Source organism: Hibiscus syriacus, unplaced genomic scaffold (genome assembly GCF_006381635.1).
Source record: "Hibiscus syriacus cultivar Baekdansim isolate YM2019G1 unplaced genomic scaffold, ASM638163v2 tig00112673_pilon, whole genome shotgun sequence".
NCBI lineage: Eukaryota > Viridiplantae > Streptophyta > Magnoliopsida > Malvales > Malvaceae > Hibiscus > Hibiscus syriacus.
In genome coordinates, this window is record NW_024063379.1 from 4,624 (window position 1) to 17,176 (window position 12,553).

General features: G+C 33.7%; 1 protein-coding gene across 3 annotated transcripts; it reads left to right on the forward strand.

The window, feature by feature from the left end:
- The first annotated feature begins 234 nt into the window (after positions 1 to 234).
- On the forward strand, positions 235 to 12,212 carry LOC120182477 (protein usf-like). 3 transcript variants are annotated; one of them, XM_039187447.1, is made up of 6 exons: positions 235 to 246; positions 9,172 to 9,285; positions 9,763 to 9,905; positions 10,047 to 10,176; positions 10,918 to 11,109; positions 11,754 to 12,212. In XM_039187447.1, the coding sequence occupies exons 2-6, from the start codon at positions 9,238 to 9,240 to the stop codon at positions 11,961 to 11,963; spliced, it is 723 nt and encodes a 240-aa protein (XP_039043378.1). In that variant the 5' UTR covers positions 235 to 246; positions 9,172 to 9,237; the 3' UTR covers positions 11,964 to 12,212. The 3 variants fall into 3 exon arrangements, with proteins under 3 accessions (XP_039043378.1, XP_039043376.1, XP_039043377.1); XM_039187445.1 differs by lacking the exon at positions 235 to 246 and having other exon boundaries at positions 9,094 to 9,285; positions 9,751 to 9,905; XM_039187446.1 differs by lacking the exon at positions 235 to 246 and having other exon boundaries at positions 9,096 to 9,285.
- Positions 12,213 to 12,553: the final 341 nt, after the last annotated feature.

The following is a 12,553-nucleotide window of genomic DNA, read 5'->3' on the forward strand; positions in this document are numbered from 1 at the left end:
TCTTCTCTAGTGGTATTGGCAACTCATATATCAAAAATTAATTATGTTCAATCAATCAAATTAATCCTTAAACTACATTTGAACATAAAGTTAATTTTTCATCAAGAATCATAAACTCCCCCTAACTAATAGCAATGAATGTAATCAGAAATTACTATCATAAGCATTTTTCATTTATTCTTTAAAGTTCTAAATTATTTTAAACACTTAGTGAAGATAGGTCAGTTAAACCTAATTCTCTCCTAAGTGTCCAAAAACGTTCCTTGTCTAAAGGTTTTGTAAAGATATCCGCTAATTGATGCAAAGTATCAACAAATTCTAGAACTACATCTTCCTCAGTGACATAGTCTAATGAAGTGATGTCTTATTTCAATGTGCTTAGTTCTAGAGTGTTGGATGAGATTTTTAGTGAGACAAATAGCACTAGTATTGTCACACTTGATAGGAATGGTACCTACTTCAATTCCATAATCAAAACGTTGTTGTTTCATCCATAAAACTTGTGCACAACGACTACCAACTGAAATGTATTCGGCTTCAGTGGTAGATAATGCAACACAATTTGTTTCTTTGAAAACCAAGAAATCAACATATTTCCAAGGAATTGGCAAGTACCGGAGGTGCTTTTCCTATCTAATTTGCATCCTCCATAATCCGCATCAGAAAATGCATGCAAGCTAAAGCTAGAGTCTCTAGGATACCAAAGTCCTAAACTATGAGTGTCCTTAAGGTATCTAAAGATTCTCTTAACAGCTAGTAAATGTGATTCCTTAGGGCATGATTGAAATCTAGCACATAAGCAAACACTAAACATAATGTTCGATCTACTTGCAGTTAGATAAAGTAAAGATATTGACCTATATAATTTAACATCTACACATTTACCTCCTTCATCTAAGTCAAGCTTTGTTGAAGAGCTCATTGGAGTGTCATGAGGCATGCCATTTTCCAGTTCAAATTTCTTGAGCATATCTTTGACGTACTTAGCTTGATTGATGAAGATGCCATCTTTTCTTTGCTTGATTGGAGTCCAAAAAATGAGAGCTCCCCCATCATGCTCATTCGAATTCGCTTTGCATTAGCTTAGAAAATTCTTGGCAAAGAACATCATTAGTAGAACCAAATATTATATCATCAACATAAATTTGAACTACTAATAAATCTTTACCTTTATGCTTTAAAAACAATGTAGTGTCAACCTTCCCTTTTGAAAAACCTTTTTCAATTAAAAAGTTTGACAATCTTTCATACCAAGCTCTAGGAGCTTGTTTTAAACCATAAAGTGCTTTTGTCAATTTAAGAACATGATCCAGAAATTTTGAATCTTCAAAACCTGGAGGTTGTTCCACATACACTTCTTCTTTATAAAACCATTTAAAAATGCACTCTTAACATCCATTTGATATAATTTAAATTCATGAAAACATGCAAATGTTAATAACATTCTAATTGCTTTCATCCTAGCTACGGGAGCATATGTTTCATCATAGTCTATGCCCTCTTATTGAGTATACCCTTGAGCAACAAGTCTAGCCTTGTTTCTCATTATATTACCACTCTCATCAAGCTTATTCCTAAATACCCATATAATACCTACAATAGATTTATTACTAGGCCTTTCAACTAATGTCCATACTTTACTTCTCTCAAATTGATTTAACTCTTATTGCATAGTCATAATCCAATGATCATCATTTAATGCTTCTTTAATATTCTTAGGCTCTATGCATGAAATAAATGCAACATAATTACAAATATTTCTAAGAGAAGATCGAGTTGTTACCCCTTTGGATGGATCACCTATAATCTCACAATCCTTGACATAGTTTATTCTCTTGGATAAGATACTTCCCTTTCTTCAATGGTTAGATTCTCGAGAGGATCATGAGTTTTCTCATCTTTCGTTTCTTCCTTTGATGATGATTCTCCAACGTCATGTCTAACGTCATTTGTATTTATAATACCTACATCATCATTAACACAAGAATCCTTCCTCGGAAGGAGATTATCATCGAAAACATGTATAGACTCTTCTACAACTAAAGCTCTTTTATTAAATACTCGATAAGCTTTAGAATTTAAGGAATAACCCAGAAAAATTCTTTCATCACTTTTAGCATCAAATTTGCCAAGGTTTTCTTTACCGTTGTTTAAAACAAAACATTTACATCCAAAAGGATGAAAATAACTAATGTTAGACTTTTTATTTTTGAAAATTTCATATTGAGTTTTCTTTAAAATTGGCCTAATCATTACTCGATTTACAACATAACAAGCGATATTTGTGGCTTCCGCCCAAAAATATTTTGGCAAATTATTTTCACAAAGCATAGTTCTAGCCATTTCTTCTAAAGTTCGATTTTTCCTCTCAACAACTCCATTTTGTTGAGGGGTTCTAGGTGCTGAAAAATTATGGCTAATACCATTAGAATTACAAAACTCATTAAATCCAACATTTTCAAATTCAGTGCCATGATCACTTCTAACACTAGTGATAGAGTAACCTTTTTCGTTTTGGATTACTTTTGAAAATGTGATGAATTTTTCTAATACTTCATCTTTAGTACTTAAGAATAGAACCCAAGTATATCTAGAATAGTCATCTACTAAGACAAATGCATATTGTTTTCCACCCAAGCTAGTAGTCCTAGTTGGCCCAAAAAGATCTATATGGACCAATTGTAATACTCTACTAGTTGATACATCATTAATGGATTTAAAAGAAACTCGCTTTTGTTTTCCTTTAGCACAAGCATCACAGATTTTATCATTATCAAATTTTAGTTTAGGCAGCCCTCGAACCAATTCTCCTTGAACTAACCGTTGCATAACACTCATGCTAGCATGTCATAGTCTCCTATGTCATAACCAACTATCATGCTCATCCTTAGCAACTAGGCACAAATTAGTCATATCAATAGAATCTAAATGCACCATGTATATGTTTCCTATTCTATGACCAACAAGCATAATCCGATTAGATGCAATGTCAATGACTTTACAACCATTAATTTCAAACATGACATTGAATCCCTTATCGCATAATTGACTAATACTCAATAGATTATGCTTTAATCCATTCACATATAACATATTTTTAATTTGTATGGAAGATGTATTACCTATAGTACCAATACCTTCAATGTGACCTTTTGAATTATCACCAAAAGTCACTTCTCCTCCATTTTTGGCGTTAAGCTCTATGAACCGGCTTTTGTCTCCGGTCATGTGTCTCGAGCATCCACTATCAAGGTACCATGAATTTGGATTTGTTTTCCGTGCCTTGTAGCAATGCTCATTTTCCTACAAACATAGATTAATTTCTAATTTTTGGTACCCAAATTCTTTTGGGTCCATATTCATTAGTTTCTAAAATCCTTATCCCCTTTGGTATCCATTTATGAAGGAAATCCTTATCTTTAGTAGTAATGAATTCTTTAGGAACCCATATACTCCTAATAATTTTACCATTCAAGGTTCGTTGAGGACTTCTATGATTGTAGCTTCTAAAACTTTTCTTAACAAAGTTGGATTTTGAATTCTCACCTTTTTCAAAACTTTTTGTTCCAACCTTATTAAAATAAGTTTTAAGATCATCAATCTTCTTTTGATGATCATCATGAACTTTTGAAAGTAAGTTATGCAAATCAGTATTTTTCTTTTCAAAATCATTAATTTTGATTTGCAATTCTTTGATCTTACTTTCAAGCTCATTGTTGGTCTTGGATATAAGACTATTTTTCGTTTTTCAATTTTGAAATATCATTTTTGTATTTTGAAAATAGAGTCTTATAATCCTAAGCCAACCCATTATAATCCTCTAATAACTCATCATAAGATAATTCATCCAAGTCGAATGAGTTAGAGGTTACCTTAGAATCTTCCCCGATAGCCATCAAGCACAAGTTTGCAACTTCTTGTTCCTCTTCATCGGAACCTTCTTCATCGCTCCATGTAGCTACATGAGCCTTGTGCTTCTTTTTGGATTGACCATTTTTCTTCAATTGTGGGCAATCATATTTGACATGCCCCGGCTTTTTGCATTCATAGCAAATGATCGGGTCTTTCTCCTTCGATTCAGTTTTGAAGCCTTCATGATGTTTTAATTTTCTTCCTCGGTTGGGCATCATCAACTTTCTGAATCGTTTGGCAAATAATGCCATTTCCTCTTCATCATCATCTTCATTCGAATTACTCTCATCTTTTTGTGGATTTGAGAGCAACTCCAATGTTTTTCTTCTTCTCCTTCTCCTTTGGTGTCTCGTCAATTTTATCGAGGTCTACTTCATCTTCAAGCATTATTTCATGAGTGAGAAGGGAATCGATTAGTTCTTCAAGAGTTAAGGATGTTAGGTCCTTAGACTCAATGATTGTCGTCTTCTTTGATTGCCACGATTTTGGAAGGGAGTAGACTAACTTCCTCACAAGCTTTTCATTTGAAATGATCTCTCCATATGATTTGAGACCATTAACAATCGTTGAAAATCTATCCGTCATAGCTTTGATATCTTCATTTGGTTTCATCCTGAAATTTTCATAGCTATGCGTTAGAATACTAATTTTAGATTTCTTTACCTCATCGGTACCTTCATGAGTGACTTGAAGTTTTGTCCCATATTTCTTTGGCGGTTGTACAAGATGAAACTCTTTCATATTCATCTGGTCCAAGAGCACAAAATATGAAATGGATGGCTTTGGAGTTGAGCTGGAATATTCTTGTCTCTCCTTCACTCCACAATCTTGGATGAGTGAGAGGCTTGATGTATCATTCTTCTACGGCATTCCATGCTCCCATGTCACTTGCTTGAATGAAGTACATCATCCTATTTTTCCAATAGGCATAGTTAGCCCCATTGAAGAAAAGAGGCTTGTTGACGAGCATCGAATCGAGACCGGAGTCGAAGTTTGAAGTAGAGGCCATTGATGACTTTGATTATCGATGTAACTCTTCCCGAAATGACTCAAGAGGCGATTAAACCTTCAAATGAGTTAGGCTCTGATGCCAATTGTTGAGTTAATCGATTGACAGAATCGGCCAAGAGGGGGTGAATTGGCAATTAAAATTTTGTGGAAGCTTTTGCAGAAAATTGAAAGTAATTGCACAGCGATTTAGAGTGGTTCGACTTTCTCAATCAAAGTCTACGTCCACTACCTTAGCTATCCACACTAAGGATTTTCCAACAAATTCACTAATTTGTTCTTTCTTTTGAGGCCAAAGAGATAACCTTACAACCCCTCAATAATATACCCCAATTCTTGAGAACACTCTTTCCCAAAGAGAAGATTACAAATTTGTAAACTTATAAGGAAATCCTCACAAGGTAGATTGTTTGCACAATTCTAGAACAAAGAAAAGAACACTCAAGAATGAATACAATTGAGTACAAGTAGTGTTCTTGAAAGCAAAATGAATAATGAATAAAAAATAGGCTTGAAATGCACAAACTTGAGGTTTGATGCTTTCTCTTTGATTCTCTCTTGATTCTAGTTTCTTGATGTTTCTTGTTGTTGATCAATGGCTTCTAAGTTTGTTTAAATACACCTTGAATCACTTCTGAATGTTGGGGATCATTAATGAAGTTATTGGAGCCGTTTAAGTGTGAAAATAATTAATATTTTTGCTTGGAGCGTGGGGGGAATCGGTACCCCCTCATGGGGAATCGGTTCCCTAAATGTAAAATTCAAATATTCGACCGTTGAACAGTGGGGGGAATCGTACCCCCTGGGGGGAATCGGTTCCCTCCGAGCACACTGTTATTTCTTGGAGCAAAACCATTCAGGGGGAATCGGTTCCCTCTGGACAAACTGTAATTTTTGGCTTTGAAACGGTTCGAAATACTTTATAAAATTGTTTTGAAATTATTTTAAGATTAAAACTTAATTTTACATTTTAGTAAAGATTTAAAATGAACTTTGAAATACTTTGAGTAATATTTTGATATTCGATTTAATATATCGAATATGCTTAGAAAAGTCATTTTCAAAATTAAAATTCTTTTAATTTAATTTGTTATATCGAAACATCAAAATGTTTTCAACAGGCTCTAACTCGAATAAAAAAAATCTAAGTACTAATAGTGTAATTTAGCCTTAATTAATTAATTCGGGTTAACATATAAATTATAAAAATTATAAGGGACTAAATATGGTATTTACCCTAAAATATATGAATAAACAAACAAGGATTAAATTAAAATAAAATAAACTTCGAAGACAAAATTAAAAATGCCCAAAAATTTAATTTGGTGACTAAAATAGAAATTTTCAAAACAGAGGGACTTCGCATATTGTTTGCCCATTACCAAATTACATGGAGATCCCTCACCAAAACTACGTCGTTTTGGTGAGGGTATAAATACCCTTTATTAGGCCTAAAAGGCCTTCATTCTTCTCATTTCTTCTTTCTTTCTCTTACTAACTCTATCTTCTATCTAAAGCATGAAATAGACTCATAATGTTATAGGTGAAAAACATGAAGAACTATTAAAAAATTTTGAAACATAAATTGCATTACTTCTGTATCCATACTTACTCTAAAAGTATGAATACTGTTTCGAAAATAAGCTATATCCAACTATTGTCTTGAAAAAATATTCATACCTATATTGTATATATTAATACTTATATTTAAAACTTAACCGGTTAACATAAAATAGATGCTACCTATTATGTTAAACTACCTACTGATTTATTTGAAGGTTACTAATATTGTAAACGGTAAAATAAAATAGGCGCTACCTATTACGTTAAAATACATACCAATTTGTTTAAAGGTTACTAATAATGTAAACAATAAAAGAAAATAGGCGCTACCTATTACGTTAAATAGGCACTACTTATTACGTTAAATAAGCGTTTCTTATTGCGTTAAACTAGCTACGGTTTATTTAAAGGTTAATAATAATATAAACGGTAAAATATATACAATTTAACCGTTTGAAATATTTTTTTTAAAATTCGAAAGTATATATATTTACTCTAAAAGTATGGAAACTTTAAAGGTTGCAGATTGTTTTCAACCTGGAAACTTTAGTAGGTAGACTAATATGAGCGAACTACTTCCATGCGAATAATTTTTGAACTCGAGATTAGGAGCCACCATATCATATATTTGACGGAGTATTTGAAGTGCAAAAGGCTCATTGGAGATGAGGATGAGATGGAAGGTAGGAACAGGTACCTCTATCTCAATCTGGAACGTTTTGCATCTGTTTGTGACAATTCAGTAACAAAAGTGACAGATTTAATCGATAACAATCTGAAGACGTAGAGGATCGAGTTAGTTAATGGCATGTTTACAGAAAATGAGGCGAAGTTGATTCTTAGGATTCCTATCTCTAGTTTTGATCAAGAAAGTTGTCTTGTTTGGAGTTGGGAGAAAATTGGAGTGTATAGCGTTAGAAGCTGTTAACGAATGTTACTTGATATGAACATCATCTCTCATCTATATAAAGTAGTGTTCAAACACATATGGGCTTGTACTTGTCAAAGAAAAGTTAAGTTACAAGTCCGGAGATTTGTTAAGAATTTTATTACGACGAAGCACAACCTACACACTAGGCGTATTATTGATGACACGATATGTTCGTCATGCGATAATCCAAGGGAAATAGGTCTGCATATCGCTCACGGCTGCCATCTAGCTCAACTACTATGGCCAAGATTGAATTTTCAGTAGCCGAATCACTTACTAGAAGCTAATCTGACTAAATGGTTAGGGAGGTTATTTAGCAACTGTGCTACTACATGACACTGAGAGATATTATGCATTATCTGGGCATTATGGTTCGCCCGGAATAAAGCATACCATGAGGGCAAACAAGTTCGAGTGGAAGAATTAATTACCCTGGTTAAATCTCAATGCCAAGACTTCCTAATTGCTAATGCAGGTTCAAATGGCTCTCTCTGGTTTCCTCTCGTTCGTTGGAAGCCTCCATCTCCTCGTTGGTGAAGGTGAACTTTGATGCCAATTTCTCGCAAAATAAAATTTGGGCTTAGTCAGGAGTACTAATTCGAAACAACGATGAATTTATTATGGGTGCTTGTCGTCGAGTGGGAGAAAGGATTACCTCAGCTTTCATGACGAAGGTTATGGCTGGGTTGCATGCAGTCCAATTTATTGTTGAGTTGGGATTCCAAGCGGTGGTTTTTGAAGGTGATTCGAGAACAATGGTTAAGAAGTTATCCTTACAATTAGGGCTGACAATCACCTATGGATGATGGCCCACCCAACCCAATTAAATGGACAAAAACCCGATGAAATATGAGTTTGATCATTTTGAAGTGGGTGGTAGATGGAGCGGATGATGGATTCGAGTAAAATTTTTTCAACCCCTATTATTCGATCCGTTACCCGCCCCATCCATCCATTAATATAATATTGATTACCTTAAAAGACTTTCTTTTAACTAAATTCTAAAAATATTTTTTTTTTCATTTTCTCATTTTAGCATATTACACTCACACTTTCTCCTACAATTTCAACTAGGAAATGAACTAAAGAGGTATGCAAATTTTATTTTGATTTTTTGATTTTGATTTGGATTTCAACATTTTTTTTCTTTCTCACACTTTGTTTACGTAATTCTCTTATATGTCATAGTATTGGAAATTTAAATCTTTAATAATAGTTGACTTAATGTATTAAATATTAAATATTTTTTAATAAGATGTTACGTGGATGTTCGTTTGATTCGACTGACCGGTTCTGAGTGTGGAATTGCAGGCAGCGGAGGACAGAAGATTTCTAGACCCGCCGTAGATCTTCAATTCGGAGTCATCTACTAACACAAGATCCATTTCCCTATTCGTTTTTCTTCTCTGTTAAGGGTTTACACCTGTTTTGTTTTTGGATTCATTTTGTTTGGTTCTGTAAAAGCTGGCTGTTATTATTTTAAAAAAAATTAAATCAAACTTTTTAGAAATATTCTTGAAAATAATTTATCTTAAATTTTAGGCCCAAATTAGGTTTAAGCCCTTGATAGAAACTATCTTAAACGGCGTAGCTTTGTGAGCTGTTTATTCCCAGTGAAGAAGAAGGTAGTAGAAAATGACGTCAATAATTAATACTAAGTTACAAAATAAGTGAGTGCGTTAAGCATGTTAGGTGCGGCAGCGGCTGTTTTATCTTTATCATCGTCCAGAATCTTATCCAGCTGTATTCTCTACAAGCCTTCTTATTCCTTCATCCTTTCACGCACTCTCGCTCCCTGTGCTCCTCGCTTCTCTATCCGATCAATGGCCGACTCTGCTTTCAGGAAAGTTCAGATTCAGAGGGATGACACTGTCAGTTGAACTTCTCCTTTCCTCTTCGTTTTAACAGTTTATGAATTAGGAGTTCCTTTTTATATGATTTTGATTGTTGGGTATTTACTATCTTTGCTGAAATATTAGTAATTAAGTTGTATGAGATGTTGGTTGAAAATTTGAGACTGAAATTGATTTCCCCCCCTTTCTTGACTAAAAAAATGGATGATATATCTACGTTGACTAATCATGTTATAATTATCATGGGATTCCATTTTTTTGATGATTTTGATTGTTGACTATTTGATATCTTTGCTGAAATGATAGTGACTGGGTTTTGTTTTTAATGTTGTTTAATCTTTTTACTGTCACCGGTAGTTTTAGTTACTTGTTGTCGATAATATTGTTTTCATGATTGCTTTTGCAGTTTTCAACAAATCCAAAGCAGAGCCAAGTTTTATTTGGTTTAGATAATCTTTGATATATTTATTTATTTATTTTAAGTGCACTGATCAGGCATTTGATGCATACGTGGTTGGCAAAGAAGATGCACCTGGAATTGTTGTTCTTCAGGAGTGGTGGGGTGTGGATTTTGAGATAAAAAATCATGCCGTGAAGATTTCTCAACTTGGTTCAGGTTTCAAAGCACTTATTCCAGAGTATGAATTTCATTCCCCAGTTTTTTTTATTTTATATATATGTTTTTCTTTTCTTTTCTCTTCTCTTCTCTCAATTACCATAAACTTGACGTTTTCCGCGTTTGAATGGTAATTCATTTAAAATTTCTTGACTTGCATCAGTTTGTATCGAGGAAAGGTTGGTCTGGATGTTGCTGAAGCTCAACACCTAATGGATGGTCTTGATTGGCAAGGTGCTGTAAAGGATATACGTGCTTCAGTTAACTGGCTTAAAGCTAATGGCTCAAAGAAGGTCTGTGCTGGTTCTTTATCGTCTTTTTTGTTAAAGCCCTATGATTACACTACACATTTTTTATGTTTATACACTTCATTTTATTGTCTGTTCTGCTAACTTATTTGACTGAGATAAGTTGAAACAGATATATGAATCTGATTCATATTTAGTACTTTTCTTTTGTTTGGATGGCTTAGTGGATGGAGAATCTGAGAGAATATAAAATAATGATGGGTTCATCCATTTTTCTATAAGTGATTTAGGAGAGATAAGTATTGCTGATACCTTTTTTATCTTTAAAAGAATCAAGTACAGTGGATTGATGATTTCATATTTTATGTTAGCCTATTATTTCCTTACCATTTTTGTTAAATCTGAAAATATAAGCTCATCACTTTTATCTCTAATGTTCTAGTCTCTTATTTTTTATGTTTTATTTCCTGTCTCTTCATGATCTCCTCTAAGTTTAACTTCCAAACAAAGTTAAGATTCTCCTATGAATTTTTTAAGTGTTTTTTCCGTTAAATATGCATAATAACAGGGAGCTACCTTTTTTCTTAACAACTCAACCAATCTGTTTTATCAACCAAACTATAGTGGGACATTAGAATTACTGTTTCTGTTTTTTAAACTAAGTTTCAGGTGAAGTTTAAAATTTGGTCAGTGTGCAATCTCTGATTTCATTGCATTACACTAAGTTTCAGGTGAAGTTTAAAATTTGGTCAGTGTGCAATCTCTGATTTCATTGCATTACAACAGGCTGGAGTAACTGGGTTTTGCATGGGGGGTGCCCTCTCTATTGCAAGTTCTGTTTTAGTTCCTGAAGTCGATGCTGTTGTTGCCTTCTATGGTGTTCCTTCATCTGAACTTGCAGACCCTGCTCAGGCCAAGGCCCCTGTTCAAGCTCATTTCGGAGAACTTGATAACTTTGTTGGGTTTGCAGATGTGACGGTATGACAACTTTTTTGTTCTCAGTTTTAGATTTAATAACTTGTTGCTAATCATGTCTTGAAACTAGTTTTATGTTTCTGACTGAGTATTTGGAGTTTCTACGCTATAAATGCCCCCTTTTTTATTTCTTTTGGGAATAAAATATTTCAGCCACCTTCCAGGCCATAATAACAGTTCAGTGGCAAACTTTTTTTGTAGAAATGCCAGCAATGATTTGTCAAGTACTTTAAGACCCAATATGATCATGAGAAAATGACCAGGGAACCTAGCACAGTGGCTTACTTCATTTAGCTTCCAAAAACCTTAGTTACATATAAACCATGGGTAATGGTTGATAGAAAAAATGAAAAAGAAATGGACTCTTATGAGCCACAGGAAATGGTTCATTCATTAATTTATCTTTGATTTTGTGATTGGTTATGAGATAATGCGAGTACCGTTGTTTATTTGCTGATACAATGATCAGAGTAATGAAACTTCATTAGGTCGGTTTATTTGCCTTTTCTATTCTTTTTTACCAAGCATTTGCTGTGTAGTTTCTATGATGTGATAAGGCAACTAGTAGAAAATGCAATAATACCATACAGTGATTTTATTGGTAGAATTGTTGCTGAAACTTAGCAATGGAATTCCCGAGATTTCAGGCAGCAAAAGCGTTGGAGGAAAAGCTGAAAGCATCAGGAACTCCGTATGAGGTGCATATTTATCCGGGCAATGCACATGCTTTCATGAACAGGTCCCCCGATGGTATAAAGCGAAGAAAAGACATGGGAATGGCTGATGAGGATGAAGCTGCGGTCCAGCTTGCATGGTCTCGTTTCGAGTCATGGATGGCTCGTTTCTTGTCATCGTAAGCGTTGTAATCTGTTCGGGTACATCATCATTGTGTGTGCTTCTTGTTTATAAAATAAATATAAAACTGTCTCGCTGGTATCATTAGCTTGCATGGTCTCGTTTTGAGTCATGGATTGGCTCGTTTATTTTCAATCTTAGGTGTTGTAATCTCTGTTCTGCTACTGAATATTCTGCCCTGTGTTCTAAGAGGCTTGCTCCTTTAATAAAAAAGATAATGTATGAGAACGTTAGATTCTCATTTTATCATACTTGACAAATATTAGGTTTAGATTTAATTGTTTCAAAAGGTTAGATCTTACCAACGTGATTGATTCAAAGTGGTAAACAACTTGATATCGTTTAAGTATGTATCGAGTTCGAGTCTGTGTATATAAAAAATCCCTGTTAGAGACTTTCCAATCTATTTTATGTTTCTTTTATGATAAATTACATTTTTAGTATTTAAATTATTATTTTTATCCCGTTTTAGTATTTAATTTTTTTTATAATCATACTAAACATTTAGTTTATGTTTCATTTTGGTACTTTGTTGTTAAAAAATTAATAGAATTACTGAAGTGATATTTGTTTTCAATAACGACGTGACATT